We start from the raw sequence: 23577 nt of genomic DNA, 5'->3' as shown, positions 1-23577 counted from the left end.
CCACGGCGCCGGTGGTTCGCAGGCATTTCGCAATGCGGCGGCAACGATTTTGCACCCCTCGTGGGGGCAGTTGACCGCTCGCGACACGGGAGGGTCAAGGCTACTCCGCCCCCTCCCTGGGATTATGGTCGGGAAGCGAGCGATTGCACGAGGTGGGGTCGGGAAGTGGCCGGTTGAAGGCCCCAGCACCGTTGCCGACCTTGGCAAGTTAGCATCGCTCCTCGTTAGGACAGTACCTTTTCCCTCGCGTCCCCTTCAGTTTCTTCGTATTTATTCTCCCCCCCTTCTCAACATCTGTAAATCGTCGGTGCACGGGGCCGAGAGGATTCGTTTGCTTTTGTTTTGTTTTTGTTTTTTTTTGTCACGGGAACGCGGTGGCGAGTAAACCGCGAGCCGGGCAGTTGGCTTGGAGATCTCGGTGCGTGCGGACGTGTGTGGCAAGGCGGGTGTCTGACGCGTAGAGCGCGGCGACGGTGGCACGAAGACGCGTGGCCCAAGTTCGCCCGTATCCGCAACCCCCATCAGCCCCGCGCGCTTCCGCAGCCCGACGCTCCCTGCGACCGGACCTTGCCACTACGCAGCTAAGCCACCGTTTCTCACCACTTGCTTTTACTCTTTTTCTTTGTCCTGTCGCTCTTTCTCGTCGTAACCTTTTGTACAGCATGCTTTAATTGTGTCACTTTGTTGTATATTTCTCGCCCTGATGTTTCCCTCTTCTTGTTAATAGTTGTTTGTGTTCTGATTTTGTGCTTGTTGTTCGCGTCGCGCCTGTGCATTACCGCTATTTTGCTTGGCTTGTTTTGTAACCGTTTGTTCTCGTTCTTGCCCAAGTAAAGGGGTTGCTAAAGAAACTTGCCTACGCCTCATGCCTCCGGTCAACGGCTAATCAGGCGTGGCCCCTATCGCCGGTCAGCAGTCGATCCTCATCTTCCGCACGCGGGGTGGAGAAGTTTGTCGCTCCTCCCCCTCCAAATTTACGGAGAGTGCAGTAGTGGGCAGGTTGGCCCGAATAATTATAACTTCGGCGCCAATCAAACATGAAGCCGCCCACAATATCGTGACAGGGATATGAAAAACCTAAAAACCGCGCGTAAAACACATCAAGACACAACAAGTGTGCTTCCACAAGCCGAGATAAACAACTTACGAAAGGCACTCACGAATAACAAAGCAGCAGTTACAAGATTCTGGGCAAAGAGAAACAAGGAACACGTAGCAGCATTTAAAGCACTGACGGCCACAACTCAAGAGCTTTTACAAACGGTTCAGTAGTTGGGCACCCGGCTCCTTTCACGAAACGTCTTCGGAAATAAGGAGTTCGTCAATATGCTACATTATGTCAGGAATAATCTTTTCGGTGCGTTCAGATAAGGACGGTAATCGAGGTCCCATGATCATTTTTTGTTTTCAACGAAATTTTGAAATGTGACGGGAAAATGTGTCGACACCAGGGAATTGTACTTAGTTTTGCAAGAAGCGCTGCAGCTTTTTTTTTAATCGTATGTCACACGGAGTAGAAAGCGTCGCTTGTGCGATTTCCGCAAAATCGGTAAATGGATCCCCTCAGAGAGTGAAATAAAATTTTGTGGAACCAAAATATTTTTCATTAATTGTATGCAAACTTTTCTGTTGTAAGCAGTGCAAAAAACAGTTTTTGAATCGTACAATTTCGAAGCAAAAAAATCGCCAACATTGTTGAAAAAAAAATGCATTCCACTAACGCCAGTTTTTAGGACAATAATGAGCCTAGAAGGATTACGAGCTTGAGGCTGAAATTTCTTCTCGGTATTACTCAGATTTTTTTTTTTCACTGTCATCGGACAAAATTTATACTTGTAGACTAGCCAGACAGTTCTTGAATGGACATTGAAATCATCTGGAATTCGAAAAAAAGTGAACTTTGACGCAGATAAGAACAAAAAAAAAACAGCCTATGATATTCTTTAAAAGTTTCCTGAAAGACCTTTAGTACCTGGTAATTCTAGATCTAGAAAAAGCTGCCGCATTATTTTGTTTTAAACTATGATATTAAAGGCTTAATACAGACCATATTTCGCTCATTACTGGGTGTTGTCCGTTAAAAAGAGTAACGGTCGCTAATTCGAATTAGGACTGACTGCATGTAGTGACATTTTAGTTAAAATATTGGCAAGATCTCATAAAATACCTTCTAAGCATTGTTTTGCTGCTTAGCCCAGTACGTTTTGATTACGCTCAACGTTAATAATGTCCTCTCTTTCGCGCAACATCTGTCCAGGCCTTGGTAATGCCAGCAAAAACAAGTACTCTTTCCTTACTAACTTGAATGTTCTAATGTTAATTCATTGTTTAGCTGTCGTGAGCATTGTTCAGCTGTTATATTTGTCTATTTATTGCATTTTAATGAATTTTATGCGACCACTGACTACCCGTAGAAATTATTATTTATGCGTTTTAAGCGTGTGAGTTTTTCGAACGTAAATATCAGTATCTTGATGTGAAAAGGCTCTTTTAACTGGCCAGTTTATTTAAGCTTAAGTACAAACCAGAGCGGATTCTGTTACTTCATGGTCTTTCTTTTTTTCTGCCAGCACGCCTTAGCCCAATCACGCTTTCATCTCTTGCGTGCATATAGCGTTTTAGGGTTATGATGGTCCTACATGCATGCCAAAGTCTGTTGACAAAATGTACCCGCACTAAAGCAGTCGTTTCAATTTCAACGTGTTCGACAAAACACAAACTTATCCAAAGCTTTTTCAAGCGCATGACTCAGTTTCCATAATATGTATTACCAAATAAAGGGGAACCGTTCCTGTCGCCATCTCCACAAGGAGTGGCCCCGCACAACCCAAGACCAAATTATTGCAGAACTGATTCCCCTCTGAAACAGTAGTGTATACGCCCCCTAAACATTTCCTAAACTGGATTAGACACCTTTACATTCGATTCATGTGGTTATAGTGCACTTTCTCTGCCCTCTTCCATCCTGCCCTAAAAGTCAGTAAGCTGACTAGCCCAAGGTACTGAATGCCAATATCGTTTAGCATTCCCATGAGTACGCCTACGATGCCACTGGCTCCTCCTATGCCCTCATTTCCAGTCGAGATAAGGAAGGAAATATTGCTCTCTGTTCTGTAGCCGCGTCTCTTCCCTATTTTTCGCGCAGGTATAGTAGACGTTTATCACATCGTGTGACATACGATTTAATAAAAAAATCTACAGGGTATCTTGCAATAATAAGTACGATTCCCTTGTGTCAACACATTTGGCCATCCCGTATAAGAAATTAATTGAAAACAAAAAATGGCAATGGGACCTCGATTGCCGTTTTTATCTGAACGCACCCCTTTAATTTTTATTATGATGCGATCGGGTGGTTCGCCTGCTCACTGGCTCTATGTACACGTGTCTGCCCATGTCAAGTTTCTGCGACCCGCCAAAAAGGTCAGTATGGATCCTCGACATGTGCACGCCGCAGCTAGCTGACTACCGAGTAGGACTTGCACTCAGTCAAAGGAGAAAATTAAAGTGCGGAAGCCAGGGACGTGGTGAGACGGGGCACCGTTAGATTAAGTAGAGAAGCTGAGTGTTTTGCTCTGTCGCCTAGGTATACCTCGTCGCCAAACGTCGTGCGCTGTTTACTGTCATCCTCCGCTTAAAGCAGTTACTCGGTTAAGGAGGGTTCTCCCCTGCGTGTATAAGAACACTCGAAACCATGCAAAAGCGTCATGAAAAGTTGTCATGTTATGGCTACCGCAACGATTATGCGGCAGCTCCATCGCTGTCTCCAACACGCAGACCACGTGATGCAACGCCCTCTTGCTCAACTTAGCACAACACAGCGATAACACGGCAGTTTGGCAAACCGCCTTTTAGCAATCAACTTCCATAGGCGTTTTTATCTACCGGTGCCATCACTTAATTCTTTATTTTTTTTTTATTGGCGATAGTATTTCCTTCTGCAGGCGTAGCTGTAAGTGCTTTACTGGTAATTAACGCTCAAAGGATTGTTAATTACTGGTAAATCGAATGCTCTGGCCGACAAAAAAGTCAAGATAAACTCTACGGTACTTTTGACCTGAGAGGAATACCACAGAATGTCACCTAAAAAAAAAATCAGAATCGCAATTCGTCGGTAAGAAACACTCACCGAAAAACAATAATACGGGAACAACGTTCAGAATTATGTATGCCGAATTTTATAAAAATAAAAACTGAAAAGTCCAATCCTTGCTCTTTGCTCACTTCGCCCTCGCGTATTCTTTTAGCGCTACAAGCCGCACAATGAGTCCAAACGGTTGTTGTAAACCAAAGACGCGTAACCGGAACTATCCCATAGAGAGCGCGGCGGGCCTTCGGCGGGACGCGCCTTGCGAGATGTTGCCGCGTAGGCTAACTTCGAGACTTTCTGTCGTCCGCTTTTTTCTAGTTCGCTATGGTTAAAAATACGCAGTTTCTACGTTCGAATAGGAGGTATTCACGTGACGTCAAGGGTGCATTTTGGCGTCCAGTGCCCAGCTTCAGCGGTGCAGGCTTGAGGAGGGGGACACGCACCGTATACCCTTTCGCCGGGCTGCGTGGACCCCAAAATGGCGGTCACTGTGGCTTGAGCGCATACCTCCCATAGGCGATAATTGCGTGGGATGACAGCGCTCGCCGCGAAACAGTAAACCATTATCGTGCGCGCCGTGTCTCTTATCGTAAAGCGATCGAAAACGATAGAAGCACTGGCTGTCGTTCGCTTTCTTCGCCAGCAGATCTGTCGCCAATCGTCGGGTGCGTCACGGCGCGACGCATGACGTTCCACGTGGCGCAACACGTCATTCTGCAATCCGGGCGCACCACGGCGGCTTTCGATGGCCGTCAGTGCATTCGTTTAGGGGTCATTCCACATTGCGCTCGACTATGTTCGATTTATTTAACAAAAAAAAAATACGGTATATGGTGTTACTCTGGTAAACACTGAGGCAAACTATACCATCCTCAAACCTGGCATCTGCTCAGCCCATACGTTAGCAAGACTGAAACGCAAAAGAAAAAATTACCAACATCTCACAACAGTATGAAGGAACCGATGCAGAGCTACTCGCGCACGTGAGAAATATGTAAGTCCCTCAGCACCCGCGCAAAACTACCCGAGTACAAAGGCAGCAAAAACAAGACAGGCGCGGACCTAACTGTAGCGGAAGTCAGAGCTGCGTCTATGGAATTAAAAACCTCATCAGCAGCAAGACTAAACAGATGCTGAGAAACCGAAATGAGGACTCCATGGAAGCCCTCACCTGCTATGTGAACGAGTGCTGGAAGACCGGCAAAATGCCGAACTCGTGGAAAATAGAGAAAATTATCCTTATCTCGAAACAAGGCAAACCACTGAGCCTTAGACCAATCTCTCCGACCTCCTGTGTATACGGAAGCTACAACAGCATGTAGTGTTTAACAGGCTCACAAAGCACATATAGAAGGAAACGAGCTCCTACCGGCCACCATGGTAGGCTCCAGGCCCAATCTATCTACGCAGGATGTCATGTTATAGCTCAAAGAACACATTCTGGTCCCCCAACACCCCGGCTAAAGACACGAGAGCCGCCTTAGCGTTCGATCTGAGGAAAACTTTCGACAGCGTAGAACACGAAGCCGTGCTAGCGGGGTTACAAGCTATCAACCCGGGCGCAAGAGCATACAGCTACGTTGAAGACTTCCTCTCAAACAGACAAGCAGTCGCCAACGTAGGAGACTAGCTAACTTAGCTACAGACACGATAGAGCTAGGCAGCAGAGGCGTCCTGCAAGGAGCAGTACTATCACCGCTGCTATTCAATCTAGCCTTGCTAGAGATCCCACAACGACTAAATGAGATAACTAGCCTAAATTATAGCATGTACTACGCAGACAACTTTACGCTATGGGTAAAGAAAGTTACGCATAAGTAGAAGAAGCCTTATAAGAAGGCGCACAAACATAGTAACCGAAGGTGCTAAAAAAGCCCGACTGGTCTGCTCACCTTAAAAATTCGAGCTGCTCATCAAGCCCCCACCATGGTAGAGATAGTCGTCGAAACAAAAACTCAGGATAGACAATCTTCACATACCAACGGTCAAAGAAATCAGGATCTGGCGAATGCGGCTGCAAAGCAATAGGCAAAACTCTACCTTCATCAGAAATACGACTAACTACGTAGAACAAACAGCTAGGCTTATCAAGAGAATCACAACCAAGGACAAAGAACTAAAAGAAAAGGAAACGATAAGGCTAGTACAAGAAGCCTTCGTGCTCAGCCGCATATGCTATGCAATCCCACATCTTAGACTCGCGCAAAAAGGAGAGAACTAAGGTAGACGCTCTAATACGCATGGCATGCAAAACGGCTCTGGGGCTACCACCCAACGCCCCAACAGCTGGGCTCATGGGACTAGGCGTAATAAACAGGGCCGAAGAACTCATTGAGGCGCAGTTGACAGAACAGGTAGCACGACTCTCAAAACTGCAGCAGGCAGAAAAATCCCGGAAAGTGAAAGAAAGAAAGAAAGAAAGAAAGAAAGAAAGAAAGAAAGAAAGGAAGAAAGAAAGAAAGAAAGAAAGAAAGAAGGAAAGAAAGGTGATTTGCATCGATTGTTTTAACGCGATAGCATAAAAAGTAGGCGCGCGGCGTCGTTGGCCATGAGCGAAAAATCCCCAGAGAAGCAACCTAAGTGGCAGGTGAGTCAGTTAGGTCATGTGACCTTGTGACGTAATAACAACCTGCCCACCGGATTCTGAGAAAACTGGCCACCATGGCAGGTGACAGCTAAATTAATGATTACAAAGTGCCGTTGCTTTGTACTTTTTCACATTTTTCAAATCTAAGAAAAATAAAATAAATTTATTTCGAATACGTTAGATATAAAAGAACAATGCCATTTATTCAGTAAAAAAAAGTTTCCTAGTCATGCATAAAACGTTTTATTTATTTTTTTTTACAATTTTTTTGTTAGATTAGGTTTTGCTATCGTTTGCGAACTTAAAATGGCGGTCGCGGCACGATGACATTTTTTTCGTCAGAAACAACCCCGGAGAATGTTTACCAGTGTATATAAACATGCAGCTGATTTTTTTTTTTACGAAATCGAAGATGGTCGAAGATTCTATGAGGGATAATTGAGAGATTACGCATTTTTGGAAATGCTGCGATGTTTGGCCACGAGTTGAAATGAGCAGGAAATTTCGTATTTTCTTTATCTTTAAGGAGTTTCGAAAACTTCTAACTGTAAAAGTGCAATGCAAATCGGATTGCTAATGCTATTTCTAAAGTATTCGAATTATAGAATAGCCGCACAGCTCTAATTTCAACTCATCCTCCTAGATGTTGGCGGGATGAGCTTTCCCGCAAATTTTTTTGTAGCTTTTAATGCTTCAGGATTTCTTTCTTTTTTAACGAGCGGCTATCCGCTTCACGTTCGGATTCAGGGACGCGTCAAATTTCTGTTCCTCAGTTTTTATTTTTTTTTGGTCACCAGATAGGAAGACCGCTTCCAAGAGGGACTACATCCGGCACCTATCTCTGAACACCATGTCACGTCCTTCTTCAGTTATTATGATAAAGCGCCGTGTCGCCGAAGCAATGGACGTTCTGTCCATGACACTTTCCAGGTAGATCGCTCAGAACCACGTGGTTCAGCCATGGTTCACTGTCACTGCCAGCACAGATTTGAAATAAACTTGCTAATTCTACGGCTCAACAAGCCACTGGCTGTTAAAGCCGTCTATCAAACCTTTGCGTTCGGTGCAACGTCGCGAGTAAATACATTGCTATCCTTTCAACCCTCAGATGACCGCTTTCGAGCTTGTATAAGATATTTCCGCAAATAATTTTCAGCGAGCTTCTCACTCGTGTATCCTGGTACTGAAGGCGTGTATGTCAGGGACGCGCTTACAGATAAGGTTTAGGCCGATTTCCGGAAACATTGATTAAAATAACGCGGAGCAACGCCGATAGAAAAACTTCCGACACTGCTGCTATCTCATCATTGCTATCCGTCGCGCCCTGTTTCTTAGAACAGGAGTCGTCAGACCTATATACAAGGAAACGTGCTTATTTCCTCGCGCACGACACGAACTTGCAGAATACCTACAAACAGAACGACAGCAATGGATACGAGGTTGATGACAAGGGCATGTCATTCGCCTTTAGCGATATTTGAGTTTGACGCGTCGTTTTGTCGCCTGTTGACTGATAGAGGGGCATGAAAATAAATGTAGCGAAAACCAAATAGTTAAAAAATCGCAATTGAGGTTTAAGTATACATTAAGGGGGGGGGGGGGGGGGGTTCAGAGCTGAGCCAAACAAACACCGTTAGGTAATTAGGGGTAACACTTACGCGTAGATGGAAACTGGACGTGCATATTGACAACATGTGTGCAAAAGCGTTTAGAACACTTGAAGTTTTACCAAGAAAATTAACCACGGCACCTCATGATGTAAAGCTGAAAGGCTACAGAACCCTAGTCCGAGCCATTTTGGAATATGGTAGCATAGTCTGGAACCCTTACCAACAGTACTTAATAGATAAGCTAGAAGGGGTGCAAAATAGAGCTCTAAATTTTATCTGCTCAAAGTATTCTCGGTATGATAGCGTAAGTGGACCTAGAACACAGGCAGGCATTCCCACACTTACAAGCAGACGTCGTGTTGCCGCCATGAAGTTCCTTTTCATGCTTCATAATATCAACAACGATCAATACTTTCAGCCCCTACACTGTCACACTAAAAGAATTAGTCATAATAAGCACGTCAGGCCATATACGTCACACGTTGCAATACATTTAAGTTTTCTTCATTGCCATCGTCCGTTGCGATTCGGAGTTCTTTACTACGGGATGTTGTTGACAGCGATCATCTGTCTAGCTTTGTCACCAAATTATAATCTTTCTTCTATTATGTTCCATAACGCGGAAGTTTGTGGGTTTTTTTTTTCAAACCCGGGTGGAATGATGCATTTGCTTGAGTCTTACATTGATCTGCTAACACCCTGTACAAAGTGATATACGCTGTTAATACCCCTGTAACCCGCCCCCTGTATGGGCCTGTCAAGACTCACAGTATTGGTAAATAAAATAAAAGAACCTGTTCACTGAACTTCAGTCTAGTAGGCTACGAGAGCTAAGCAAATAGAAATATTTTGAGTAAAATCGTATACTGTGTTCTAGACGAGTTCACAAAATAAAATCCAAACCAAGCCCATATAAAGAAACGCCACCAATTCACCATGTTGCTTGTTCATGCTCATTCATGTTCGACTGCCATTGATTGTCCTACCAGCAATGGGGGCAATATCGTTTGCACAATCTTTTAACCAGTACTACAGCGTTTAACCTACATGATACTAGGCCGAAATACCACCTTCATTATGCTATCGCTCCCTGTTTTACGATACCCACACGCGTGCACGAAGTCACAAATTTTGTTGTATTAATTGTCCTTCGTTCGGACATATAATACTTTACTGCCTTTGTATACTTTATATGCGACGATTAGAACGTTTCACCCCCCTGAGATGCGTCAGTAAGACTAATAAATGGCATCACTGACCCTGCATGGACTAACATTGTGCACACACCGCTCAACGCACTACTGTGGAACGATGGTTGATTATTTTAAAACGAATAGCGCGTTCCACTAATAAGGCATGCCAAGATCTTGTAGTGATCGATTTTGGGCCAAGTTTGTGCTAATCAAAGTCTCATGTCGTCGTACAAACTTAATTCAACAGTAGGAATTTCTCATGCACATTCCAGTAAAATACGCATTATTTATCGTCAAAGCTTATAAATAAAGCACTAAATAACCGGATATCATCGAATGGTTGCATGGGTAACCATTCTGAAATTGCTATACGAGGTCTGTTAGAAAAGTATCCGACCCTTGGCCGAAGAAAAAAAACTGGCATAACTGGAGCGTTGGAAACCTAATGACCTTCAAAGTAGTCTCCTTGGGACTCCACACACTTCTCCCAGCGGTGCTGCCATTGTTGGAAGTATTCCGAAAAGGCCTCTTTCGAAATAGAGTTTAGCTCAGCTGTCGTTGCAGCCATAATGTCCTCTCTTGTCTGAAATCGCGCTCCTTTCAATGTCCTCTTGACTTTGGGAAACAGCCAGAAGTCGCAGGGGGCCATATCAGGAGAGTAAGGAGTCTGTTGAACTACGGGAGTCTGGTTTTTCGCCAAAAAAGTCTGAATCAAGTGCGAGGAATGTGCAGGAGCATTGTCGTGATGGATGCGCCAATTTCCTAATCACCTCAACTCCGGTCTCTTGCGCCGCACAGCACTACGTAGGCGACGGAGGACGTCCCTATAGTACTCTTTGGTCATTGTTTAACCCTGTAGGGTGCGTACTCGTGGTGTGCCACACAGAGGGAGTCAAAGAAAACTGTCAGCATCACTTTGACATTGCTGCGCACTTGGCGGGCCTTCTTTGGTCTCGGTGACATGAAATGCTTCCACTGTGACGACTGGGATTTGGTTTCCGGGTCGTACCCGTACACCCAAGACTCGTCGCCAGTGATTATGGCGTTTATGAAGTCGGGGTCACTGTTTGTGGAATCCAGCATGTCTTGCGAGACTTCAACACGAAGTTGCTTTTGCTCCACCGTGAGCAGCTTCGGCACGAATTTCACCGCAACTCTCTCCATGGCCAAATCTTCGGGGATAATGGAATGTGCAGAAAAATTGCTGATGTCCTCCTCTTCCATGATTTCTCGGATAGTCACACGACGGTCCCGCATCACCACAGCGTTCACTTCGGCAATGACCTAGTCATTTCGGCATGTTGATGACCGACCGGAGCGTGGCTCGCTCTCCGTCGATGTGCGGCCACCTTTAAACCAATTGTACCACTGTTTAATTTGTGTGCTGCTCATAGCATCGTCACCGAAAGCCGCACTGAATATTCCGAACAATTTCCACTTGGTTGTCATCCCGTTTCTGGAAAAATTTGATGCAGTAGCGCTGCTCTTGTCGCTCCGCCAGTTTCCTTGGAATAAAAAACCGACGAGAGCACTGCGCACTGCCTCACTCAAACGCTGAGTCCCAGCGACTGACGCTATCGGCAGGCCGGAAAATATTCGTACATGCGCACGAAGATTCAAGGTCGGGTGGTGCAAGCGCGCTTGTTTCATATCCATCAGGTGTTCGCAAAAAAAATAAATAAAAATAAAGTCGGATACTTTTCTAACAGACCTCGTATTCCCGTAAGCCATCGCCCGCCTTCGCATGCATATGTGCCACTGGGCCTTGGGCGTATCGTGCCGCTGACTGACCAGGAGCTGCATAGTTAACCCGTATGTAGATCTACAGTGTATAATAATATTTCCCCGCTTGAATGTAACTATGGGAGACGTATGAAAAAAAAAAGGCGGGGGTACGGAATCATTATTTTTTACTAATTGCAAGAATCACGAAAAATGCGCAATAATAGCTGGCCGCACTGCTCTGCCCTTTGCATGAGTCTTCTAACACACATGCCTATTTTCAAAGTTCTTCATTTCACCACAAGGGCTGCTCGAAGTTTCACACGTGATAGGCGCGCTCAATGCGAAAAAGCTGTTATACTGTTTGCAGCCCATAGCAGAGCGCCGAATAATGAGAAGCCCGCCACGCCTTGCAATCTGCCTGCGCCGTTCGCCTGCGGAGAACGAAGTAGAGGGTTCGATCCCGGCCACGGTGGCCGCATTTTAACAAAACTTAAAAAAAAAAAAACCTGTACAATGAAATTTCAGTCAATTCGAGGCCCCCTACAACGGCGTGCCCCATAGTTTAGTGCGCTGCTTTGGCCCGTACAAGCCCAGTTTTCCTGGACATCTGCTGGACGCTACCAACTAGTTATATATCGGCTGCATAGTGAGCACCGCGTGATTTAATGCGGATGGTTTCACTTGTTCGGTTTATGGGGTTTTAACGCCCCAAAGCGACTCAGGCTATGAGGGACGCCATAGAGGACGGCTCCAGACAATTTTTACCACCTGGGGTTCTTTAACATGCACTGACATCGTACAGTAGACGGGTTTCTAGCATTTCGCCTCCATCGAAATGCGACCGCCGCGGCCAGGATAGAAACCGAGTCTTTCGGGGCAGCAGCCGAGCACCATTACCACTAAGACACCGCGGCGACAATTCGCGATGAGATGCTGTGCGAACATGTTGATAGTAACAGGCACTCTTACACACAGCAAAATCTGCTGCAAATTGGTTCCCCCTCCTTTTTTTTTTTCATAGGCCAGGGCCGGATTAAGAAAAATGGGGGCCCTGGGCTAATGCGCATGTAGGCCCCCTCTCCCTTTCCCTCCACCGACCCCCCTGTTCCCTGCTACACTACTGGAATATATCCTATGTTTCACTGCAATTCCTCCTAATTAAAAAGAACGAAGTGCGATCGATATGGGATTCATGGAACAGTAACGCAGAAGCATAAGTTTTACAGCGCACAAAACACAACGCTACTCTTGGAACGCGCGACACATGTCCGTCTGTGGCCGAGAATTTAAGTCCTGTATCAGCGGTGAGCGTGCTCGGGCACGCTTACCACTGAACCGCGTTTTGATGGAGGCGAAATGCAAAAAGTCGCCCGTGTGCTGTGTGAATTCAGAGCAGGTTAAAGATACCCAGGTGGTCGAAATTATTCCTAAGCGCTCCACAACGGCACCTTTTTTGCTGCCACGGTGGCTCAGTGCTTATGGTGCTCGGCTGATGACCCGAAAGATGCGGGTTCAATCCCGGTCACGGAGGTCGAATTTCGAGGGAGGTGAAATTCTAGAGGCCCGTGTACTGTGCGATGTCAGTGCACGTTAAAGAACCCCAAGTGGTCGAAATTTCCGGAGCCCTTCACTAAGGCGTCTCTCATAGCCTGAGTTGCTTTGGGACGTTAAACCCCCATAAACCAATAAACGAACGGCACCTCTTTCTCTCCTTTCATTCACACCTTCCTACCTCACCTCAAGACATTGTTGAGGCGCCCACCTAGAAGTGAGGCAGTTACTGCGCCTTTTATTTTCTCAAAAATTAAATTTCACCTAGTTCTACGAAACCAGTCCCAAGAAAAAAGAACGAACAAAATAAATTGTTCCGGTCGCGGCGGTCACATTTCGCTGGAGGCAAAATGCTAGATGCCCGTGCACTATGCGATATCAATGCACTTACTTAAATCGAGGGGGTCGAAATTACCCGGAGCCTTCCACTACGGCGTCCCGCATAGCCGGACTTGATTTGGGACGTTAAAGCCCATAAACGTAATCATAAACCCTTAAACGGATGTTTCGCTTTCCTAGTGGCTGCCAGCGCACGAAGTGAAACTGTAGGACTTCAAAGAAGCTAGCATAGCCTTATTTGTTTTTCAATTTGGTAAAGCTAAAGAAGAAAACCCGGTGTTGTATAAAATAATTCTAACGACCAAATGTCATATTTATGCGAAATTCGAACTCGAACAGTCCACCCGTGTAGCTGAGAGAAGCATTCTACTCTGCGCGTTTATTTTCTCAGCAGTCTGTATATGATACTCGCACAACTAGACGCCGCTTAAAACGCCGCTGTGCATTCTAGTTTCGTTTTTTCCTACCCTGCTCTAATCATACTTGTGACACTAAAGCGATGCATTTCCTTATATTTGTAAGCCACGCAAAGGACGCAAAGCAAGTGTTTTTTACATCTAGCACCACACTGCAAATTAGCGGATATATGTGTGATTTTCAAAAATTAATTAGTGGATTTTTAGCGGAATATGAAAGCAGTTCCAGCAGAATTCTTGGCGGCGAGGCGGGAGTCCAGCCTGTTAAGCCGACGCCAGGATTCTCAAACACACGGCACCTTCAACACTACACCCGCAGACGCCACTGGACGGGGTATTGACAGAAAACCGCGAAAACCTTTGCGCGGTCCTTAAGCAAACGCATAAATCGCTTCTTAAGAAAGGGAGCCCCCTCGGGGTGACGGGGGATTCCTGTTTGTGCAGCTTCACAAGCTCTCCCCTACTGATTAGGGTAAACGAAGTTACATAAGGTGGGGGCCCATCTGTTCGTTCTGGTTTTCTTGCTTCATACGTGTCGCTCAAAGTTCCATTGCCCGCGGTTTCATATAGTAAGCAAGTTAGAATAAATGGGCCCCTTTTCCTGCTGTCGGAGGTGAGGCCCTGGGCTGCAGCCCCCTTAGACCCCCCCCTTAATCCAGCGCTGTCATAGGCCACAGAACTGATTGATTGTAAAACATTTTATTCGCCGGAAAGAGCTTGGTAAGAGGTCGCGTTAAGTGGTCGAGAGTACGCAGCCCTCGACGACTTTGTCAGCCCACTCCACCGCCAAAACTTGCGTTCTGGTGTTAGAGCTAGCCAGCACGGTCTCCCACCGCTCGAGAGAAGGAGCGGTAACTAGATCACCCGGAGGTGGCTCTATTTTGCAGTCCCACAGGATGTGATCGTAGGTGGCTCGTTGGCCACAGTGTTTACAGTTTGGGTTGTAAAGATCTGGATAAATGTGCGTGAGGAGTGATGAGGCCACAGAAAATGAACGAAATATCGAACATTCAAAATTCCCGCGGCAATTTTGCATGTTCAGTACCTTCAATACAATGCGGAAAGTGCCACACCTATGAATCGATGCGCTATGAAAATAACTGTCATGCCTACCATAGAAGCTAAAAATGCCCGAAAATGTGTTCTAAAGTTATTGCTGAGTCGCAAAAGGCAGCTACAGTTGACTCTGGGTCCTCTAGTGCGAAGCTCTGTGTCGGTCGTGTCGATTAGCGACTGTGGCGCCCCGCGTTGACTGTTTAAATTTTAAAATGGTATGCGAGTTATTTGAAATACCACTGAAAATATTGCCGGTATTGCGCTGGTAAAAATACAAACACAAATACGGCTGGTCGATTTATTGCTTTATCTCATGTTTATCAGTTTCAGCCGTCTGCGCCTGCAAGGCGTGCTCCGGCCAGCGTTGGCCCCGGCGAAAGGCGCAGAAGCGGCGACTCGGGCGGAGTGATCGCGGTCTATTTCTTTTCATAAGTGATGCACGAAATTTTTGCGCACAAAACACTGGCGTTTTCTGCAGAGTTTTGAGTAGGAGTGGACAATGTAAATTTATCTTAAAATTAAGTGATAGCCAGTACCTTAGTTAAGAGACTAGATTTTTAACCGCACAGCTTTCTTGTGCGCAAGAAAGCTGTTGCACGGTGAAGTGTTTCCCGCCAATTTGCCGGACTATATTTTTTTTCGTATGTGTGCGGGGGCATATGCATAACAGTAGTGGGTTGTGAGTGTTGTCGTGCGCGTGACTGTGGCTAAGTAATTTCGTGCCCGAACAAACCCACTTTCATCATGGGGCTTTCAAGTGAAGGTGACCAAGAGATCAGAGCTCGTTTCCAAGAAGTTTGCTCGAGCCTGAACATGGATCGTCTCACGTCTGATCAAGCGTTGAACACGTACGAGAGCATCAGCATGAACTACACACTTGAGGTAAACCATCACTGACAAGCAGTTTCTTCCACTATTATTGAATGCACGTGTGTTTTGCATGCAGTGACGCTTACTCCTTCTACAGTGAGCGGGTGAAACAAATAAAACCAATGTGATCATTGTTATTTTCCTGGCCGCAGAGACGTAGTGTTAAAAAATTAGCGTTCTTGCCACTTTACAGAAAGGGAAATAACAAGTCTCATAAGGTTACGAGTGCTGGTTTTGCTAGTACAATATTAAGAGTGATCGTCTGAGTCGTGATGTCGCAGGCAGGGTAAAAATCTCGCGGTCATTTTCGTCGTGTAAGTTTTTGCGTGCTAACCGTGTCAAAACTAAGACCGCTTCCGATGGTGACGCAGATTTGCCCGCGTTCCTGTGTGTTACTCACCATCGGAATACACACTGTGTAGACACTCAAAGTATTCATATAGCGGTTTCTCACATATTTATCTTCCACTGGACGAAACTAGGCGTTTGCGATGTAAAACTCCTTTTATTTAGGCTTGGTGGCGGCGTCCTTTGCTGTCTGCATGTTGCCGTATGATCCTGCCCTTACCGGCGTTCGTTCATAACGTTGTCATCTAACGAAATTATGAAGCAGAGAATTATTAGTTTGATTCTTTGGGGGAACACTTCGTCTTCGCGCTGGCAAAAAAAATCGTTTCGTATTCTGTGTTACGCAATGCACAGAAGGTGCGTCGCTTGTGAGAACCTTCTGCAGCGAAATTTGTTTTCATGGAGGTTATTTTTCTCATCCTGGCCCCTGTGTTCGAGCTTTCCTACATACCTATGAAAAGCAACATCATTTGGTGCATGTTTAGTTTTGAGGTTCTCGTGTTTACGGGTAACGCATTTGAATTGTTTAAACTAAACTAACATTTGAATTGTATACATTAAAGTCGTACTGTTTGGAAAAGACTGGTCGCCGAGTGAACTTGTGGGCGTGTGGTTAACTTATTTTCAAACAACGATATGTACGCTTCGGTTATTGATAGAAGTAATTTTTTTTTTTCAGGGAAACAATCTTCATTGGATTGCATGCGCACTCTATGTAGAGTGCAGAAGTGGAAACGTGCCTACAGTGGCCCAAACATCGCGCATCGAAGGCAACTGCGTCTCCCTCACCAGGCTGCTGTCCATATGCAGTATTAGGTTGGTCCCCTGCCTATGTCGTCCTCATTTGGCATGTTTTTAATGTCTATAACAATAATTACGATTTGTTCCACATAGCCTTATTTAATGTATCATTGTAAAAGACATTGGGAACTGACAGCACTAATGATTGATTGCTTGCTTCAGTGCTTTCTTGAAGTTGTGTTATTGGGACTGACAAATACGAGTATTAGTGCACTTGTTTTCACTATCAACTTTGTAGAGCCAGCATTTAGAGTTAAGGACAGGAGCACATAGGTGCCAGCACATTTTTGCATTCAGAAAGTTCTGCTTTCACAACCTCCAGTGCATGAAAAGGTGACACCATTTTTGGACTCTGCTGTGTGCCATGTGCATTTTTAATATGCCAAGGTAGTACTTCTGTGTAGCATTTATTTTTACACAGATGGGTGCATGTATTAGTATCGCAGTAGGCATTATTTTTGTTGGCTAACTGGTCTTTGTTACTTGGGTAGGTGCTTTGTAGTAACTATGAAATTGAATTTATTACAGCTTGCTTGAATTTTTTACGAAGATGAAGAAGTGGGCAGATATGGCTAACTTGAATGAGCGGATGCGACAGCGCATTGAAACTATTGAAAAGAGTTTCTGTGTTACGGCAAAAATCTACGAGAAGTACGCCCAGATTTTTGCTACCGTATTTAAGGAGCATCAAGGTGGGGCCCAGCGTCGTTGCATCAAGCCTGCAAAGCGGAGGGTTCACAGGTAGTGCATGTTTCAAAAATTATGCTGTGTATTCATGTCTCAATGTGTGCTTGCAAACCTGTGGTAAAGCTCCTATTGTATAGGTGGGTCTTAGGCAGGAAATTGTATATGTGTAAAATGTTGTTGCAATTGTTATCTTTGTGGCTGAAATTAAAGAAAAAAAATTGTGCCAAAGTAGTGAGCATAGAAGATTGAATTTCAGAAGGGAGTCATTACCACAGTAACTGAGCTAGTCCAAGAAAAAAATGGTATTTCGGAATGCTTTTGAGTTCCTTGTGTATATAAGGCCCTGTGCCCTCATTACTTTATATTAACATATGGCGTAGTGTCTATGAGTAGGCCTATGGCATTCTTTCTTCTGTTCTGGTAAGGGTATTATTGGGCATCGGTTAAACTAGAAATTCAGCAGAATTCAGAAATTTCAGCAGGAGCCAAGTTGTCATGTTTTATTTTTCCCTTCTAATCACTGCATTGTTTTAGTCTGTGCACCAGTTGCATCCATAATATGCCCAGAAACAGAATTTGTCGTTGATATTTGTGGTATTTGTTGTTATTCACATCATGCTGGTGTTCTTTTAATCTTTCTTAGAGTTTTCCCAATTTGCTGGTGTAAATGTGTTTGTGGTTGCCATGCAAGATCTTGCAGGCTATGCCTGCAAAACTAAGGTCTGAAGCTGTGGGATCATTGAGGGCGTATAAAATCCTGGGTAGGGCCTCACCGACATGTCTTGATTGTGGGGTGCTGGCACGAATGCATTGAATTGCACCTTGCCATCTAAACTGTAAAGGGAAAAGCTGCTTGCTTGCTATCTTTAATATCATGTAGAGTGGCAGGGCTTAATTTTAGTATCTGCGGATATTATGTATGTGACAGTGCTGTTTTAGTTCAGTTCACTGACTCATTTGGGAATTGTATATCACCCATGGCAAAAAATGCCATTTGCTGAGGGCAGAATCTGCGGTCTTGTAGCTGAGCTTTGTGGCTCAGTGTTGGATTTTATGCACATTCTGTCAAATTTTTCATTTGGCCAGACCCCAGTTCTGTGTAAAAAAAGTTTTAAAATGATACGTTTCTCTCTCTAAGTCAACACTCAACACTTGCACGCTACTGGGAACACATGTTCTGGAATACAAAGAGTGCCCCAGTTACTTGTTTACATGGCTAATATTCGCCATTCTGTCGTGCTTTTATTGTTGGATGCAACTGTAGCCAGCAGCTGATGTTGGCTGCATCACTTGCCAACGTGCATAGCTGTGCAAGTCTTTGGCACAGTTGACAACGAATTTTTCTATAATATGAGCATTGTGAATGGGGCTTTGTCTTTCTTATCTGCTCGCGTACTTGTCTTCTCTGGACATCGTCTTTGTTGGCACGTGGTGCCATAAGTATGAACAAACCATGCTGTGCTATAGATATAAATTTTTGTTCTTATGGCCATGTGCAGCTTCATTAAAGTGTAGTTTGTTGAAGGGCCGTATGACGTGGAAGCATAGCTTTTGACTGTGTAAAAAAATTTCTGGACTTTGGTATTGATGCCTGTCGCCTTCGTAGTGATGCGTAGCTTTCTGATGTGTGCTTAATAATCATTGTTTTGACAGGCCTGCGCAGTGCAATTCAAATGACATGTTCCACTTCATATGGACGCTTTACGTCTACATTAAAGGTGAGGGTGTTTTTAAGCATTGTCTGTTTGCATTTAATCGGGAAAAGAACCTGTTTTCATTTTATCAGTACTGTGCCAATGTTGTAACTTCCTCCCATAATAGAACCAATCTCTGTTGGATATTGCTTTAGTTGAATTGAGCTCTTTTATGCTATGATGAAAGCAGAGCTGGGCTTGTCATTTAGCCAGTGTCGCACAACCTTGTGAGTACATTCTTCTTGCTCAGATATTGTGCTGCATATGCACTTTGGTGCACATTGACTTGCCTTTGTGAGATGGGAGTTGTCACCTTCTACCCTGACACCAGCTATTATTGAACCTGCTAATGCTCTAGGTACATCTTTTGCACCTAGACATGCTATTGCATGCTGATGTGTATAGCTGTAGTCTCATGCCTTGTGTCTATGGCACTTTCATCTAAAGGTGCGTTGAGTCACCCTCTTAAAGCTGCAACTTGGGCAGCTCATTCACCGGTATTTTGTTTGTATGCTTGATGTAATTCTGGCACAGATAGGGTGGTGAAACATAGGACATGTTCTTTAAGGTGACTGGGGTTTTGTTCATTCCGCAGGTCGTTTCTCTGCCATTTGCTGTGATCTGGTTAACTGCTACCATCTTTTGCTGTGCTGCATTGACTACGGCTATTGCACGGCACTTGCTGCCAAGCGTACAGACCTTCTCAGCCCTGAATTTCATGAAGGTTAGTGTTGCGGTGCATTTTGTCAATGTGTGTGCCACAGCTGTTATGTTAATGTCATTAGCCGAAACTGGTGACAGTAAAGGTAGCATGACGCTCCAGTCATGCTATCTTGCTGAACAAAAGTTTTGCGTCTGGTTTTACTGTGAGTGCATTACTACGCGCTTAACACTTAGAACTCGAGTTCTAAAATGGGTTACTGGGACACATGGGGCTTTTGTTTGCTATGCTTTCAGTTCTGCGAGCAGTCAGATTTTTGTGCCTTCTTGTAGGAGTAGAGGTGAGATTAACTCTAAATGTTACTGATCTGTAAATGTAGCTGATACATAAACGCTTGTGCTGCTTTTATTCTCCTGGTGGGATAAGCCTTTTGCAGCCTGCTCATCTTTTATGCAAGTGCAGTATGCGATTGCTGCACCAAACTGTGCTGAAAGGCTGATCTGGTACATGCTGCTACATTATGAGAAAATACGAGCAGTCAGCACCAATTGCGAACATTTGCATGTGGTGTTGGTGTTGTGTTTCATGCCTTTGCTTGGCTGAAGTTGGAGGCAGCCGCTACCAGGAAATTCTCGGTCGGTATTGGGGTTGCTGTTTGCCATGCTGTAAATTGTTGATACCGTTTGTAGGGACCTTCACAAGCAATGGATATTCGTGTGCACTGCAGCTGGTGCTGCTTTTTTCTGTATGCTGCTCTGAGCATTGTGAAAGTGGTGCATTTGTTTATTAATGCCTTTTCCTTTTCTTATTTTTGTAATAATGTAAGCTGCAAAGAGGGCAGGAATACGAGCGATTGGCTGAAACTGAATTGGATGAGAAAACGACGAGATTTATGTTTGGGAAAGAGAGCACGTGGGTGGCAGGCTGGTTGGCGAATGTCGGGTTGCTCGCGAACTCGTGTAAGCATATGCGTATGCTCACATACATGCTCTCAGTCATGAAAACGAATGTATACGTTAGTGCATGCACATTTACACACATTCACACGTACAGGTGCGTACAAAATAATACAGAGCATGCTTCGGCGTTAGAACTTTTCTCATGTGTTCCATGAAAAGTATATGAACCTTTCTTGGGTTTATACACAAGCGCACCTGTGGTATTTGCTATTGTATGTAGAAAGTATCTTCTGATTTTTGGTAGGTAATGCGTGAGATGAGTAGATCACTGAAGTGTCAGGTTCCGTATCAAGCACGTAGCCAGAAATTTTTTTCGGGAGGGTCCCAAAGGAATTTTGCTTATCCGCGGAAAGGGGGGGAGGGGGGTGCATAGTTAATGAGAAACTTCTAGGAAGACTGGGAGGGGTTGAGCTTGATTCCATATTATTATAGAATTATTATTATAGCTGTGACTCTGTGCACACACAGGCACACACGCATGCGTAGAGAATTTTTTTACTGCATATAGTTTTTTTTTTCCTTTAAAATCCTAGATACTCTGGTGAGATCTGCATAGGTAGATTGTATGGCAAGGTTTACACTCCTTGATAATGTGCATTAAAAGACGACTGATTGCTTAAAATTAGGTAATCAATGTAAACCAGAGGTTCCAGGTAAGCCTGGCACTAATTTTTAAAAATAGTGTTTTTGAAGTTAAGAGAAGCTTTTTGCGATATAGTAATACCAGTGTTGGTGGACGTCAAAAAACAGGCGAATCACGTTAGCTAATTGGTAATCAATGTAAACCAGGGGTTCCAGGTAAGCCTGGCACTAATTTTTAAAAATAGTGTTTTTGAAGTTAAGAGAAGCTTTTTGCGATATAGTAATACCAGTGTTGGTGGACGTCAAAAAACAGGCGAATCACGTTAGCTAATTAAAGGTTGACTGAACTGGAATCTGAACTCGTATTTTTACCGCTGGAACTCGATCTACACGTTCCGTGCATTCTTAGAAACTTCGAATTATTGCCCTGTGTGGCCGATTACCCTAATTTAAATCTGATTAAATGTCCCGGCTCGCGCCTTTTTTTTTTATTCACCGCAGAAGGTGGGAGGAGTTGGCCAACCTTTCAACCATTCCCGTGGTGACTTGCCGGTCTGGCATCGGCAGAGTGATACGTTGTGATCGGCGAAAGCAAAGATTCTATGCGTATTTTTATTTCCGTGGGCCTAATTTGCAGCTGTGTAGTCTCTGACTAGATTCATGTATTCATGGAAACCTGAAAAACAAAATAAAAGCGAAAGCAAAGCCGCCACGCTACTGCCTGAAAGGCACTCCATGCGTTGGTTGACTCCTCCCACCGTCTGCGGGGAATTAAAAATAAAGGCGGGAGCCGGACATTAATCCAATTTAAATTTTAATAGGTTGCTCTTCTGGGTGGCTGGCAAGTACCACCTAAAGAGCACAGTCTTGATGATAAATTGGTAGTATGGGCTGTACAGAATGCACGAACAATTTTTAACTGTCCCATGTAAATTGAGCGTGTTAACAAGGTAGACGAAGAATAAGCATGTATAGAGTGCTACATGTAGGTGCAGTTAAAGAAGCTGGAACCAGAGTTAATCTGCACGATTGCCATTGTACAAGACAGTAAAGTTGTATTGTCTGCTCAGTGCTGTTTGGTCATTGATGCAAGTGGTAGTGAGCAGTTATTAGGATCTGATGGAAAGTGTCCAAAATGAGGTTTTGAAAAGCACTGAGAGCTTATAAATGCTCCCTTTATTCAGAAAAATGAGGTCAAGTTGGCAATGAACTTCATAAAACTAAAATTTAACCCTTGATTTAAATTTTATGAATGCACCATCGCTCCTACTGTGCATGGAAACTGGATTTCTGGATTCTGGAGGGGCAGTGGATGGTGTGCCAATATGAAAAAAGGTCTTTGTCATTATTGTCTCAGTGTGGAACGCTAAACTACAAGTAGTGATGGTTTTCACGCAGACAACATCAGTGCTGTTTTATTAAGAGCACAATGTTTACTTTCATATGAATGCTTTTTTTTTGTTTAAAGTAATGAAAATTTGGGAATGCAATCATTACATGGCATAATGTATTAGCAAAAATTTATATTGTCGCAGTAGGAACAATGGGTGTGTCCGTGACATGAATAAACACAGTGCTTCAGTTTCTGATACGATGTGCATTTCAAGGGTAATGATGGGAAAAATGTACTTTTTGTTGTATTCAGCTGCCTGTAGCCCTTCATCAAATATGCGACGAGATGATCCTGCCTGTGTCCCCAATTATGGCAGTTAAAAATTGTAGCATATCGTTGTAGCAATATTAGCAGGAACTGCTTTTGGGATTGGCATGCATTGCAGTCATTGTGTGTTCGTTGCTCTCGTGGTGTCAGTGTATGCAAAGTGTGCACTGACATTTCTTGTTTCATTGTGCACCATACACTCTATCTGCAGCATTAGACTGACGAGTTGGTCATTGGCCTGACTATTTATGCGTGACTTTCTTTGCTATTGTCTAATGACTGGTCATGGACCATGTTTAGTTGATATTAGGCTGATCTGCTTTTGAACTTGTCAATTTTACAAGCAGCCATTGATGCATGTTAGGTTTATACAGTGAAATGGGAAACATTTTCTTGTTAAACTTACTGCGTATGCATCATTATGAAAAATATTGATCTTTACAGAAGTATATTGTTGCATCATATGCTTTTGCAGCTCACCAAGAGAAATTAAAAGACAGCGACAATCAGGATGCCGGGATCATCCGAGAACTGGTTAAAAGCCATGATGGCGACTTTGAGGATGCTTCAGTTCTCAAAGCCCACTATTTCAGGTATCCGATTCAGCAACTGATGGAAGAAAAGGTAAATAACTTATGGTGCGAAGCGGCCTAGTTAAATCAAAGACAGCGTTTTGAAAAATAACTTTTTTTTTATGTAACAGTGCAATGTTTGAAACACTTCAAGCAGAACTTTTTGCTGGGCTAGT

General features: G+C 44.3%; 1 protein-coding gene across 4 annotated transcripts in view; it reads left to right on the top strand.

Moving 5' to 3' along the window:
- Positions 1 to 15020: 15020 nt before the first annotated feature.
- Positions 15021 to 23577, top strand: part of LOC149350937 (retinoblastoma-like protein 2) — a 66641-nt gene continuing 58084 nt past the window's right edge. The window contains exons 1-6 of one of the 4 annotated variants that reach the window (XM_089580096.1): positions 15024 to 15449; positions 16465 to 16601; positions 17115 to 17327; positions 18927 to 18991; positions 19563 to 19691; positions 23305 to 23453. In XM_089580096.1, the coding sequence (XP_089436222.1) occupies positions 15312 to 15449; positions 16465 to 16601; positions 17115 to 17327; positions 18927 to 18991; positions 19563 to 19691; positions 23305 to 23453 (831 nt within the window). In that variant the 5' untranslated portion in view covers positions 15024 to 15311. Of the gene's footprint in view, positions 15450 to 16464; positions 16602 to 17114; positions 17328 to 18926; positions 18992 to 19562; positions 19692 to 23304; positions 23454 to 23577 lie in introns of all 4 variants that reach the window. The other 3 variants (XM_089580097.1, XM_089580099.1, XM_089580098.1) reach the window with 3 other exon arrangements.

This window comes from Amblyomma mixtum, chromosome 3, assembly GCF_055824585.1.
Source record: "Amblyomma mixtum isolate Tamu chromosome 3, ASM5582458v1, whole genome shotgun sequence".
Lineage (NCBI taxonomy): Eukaryota > Metazoa > Arthropoda > Arachnida > Ixodida > Ixodidae > Amblyomma > Amblyomma mixtum.
This window is presented reverse-complemented; position numbering and strand designations above follow the sequence as displayed.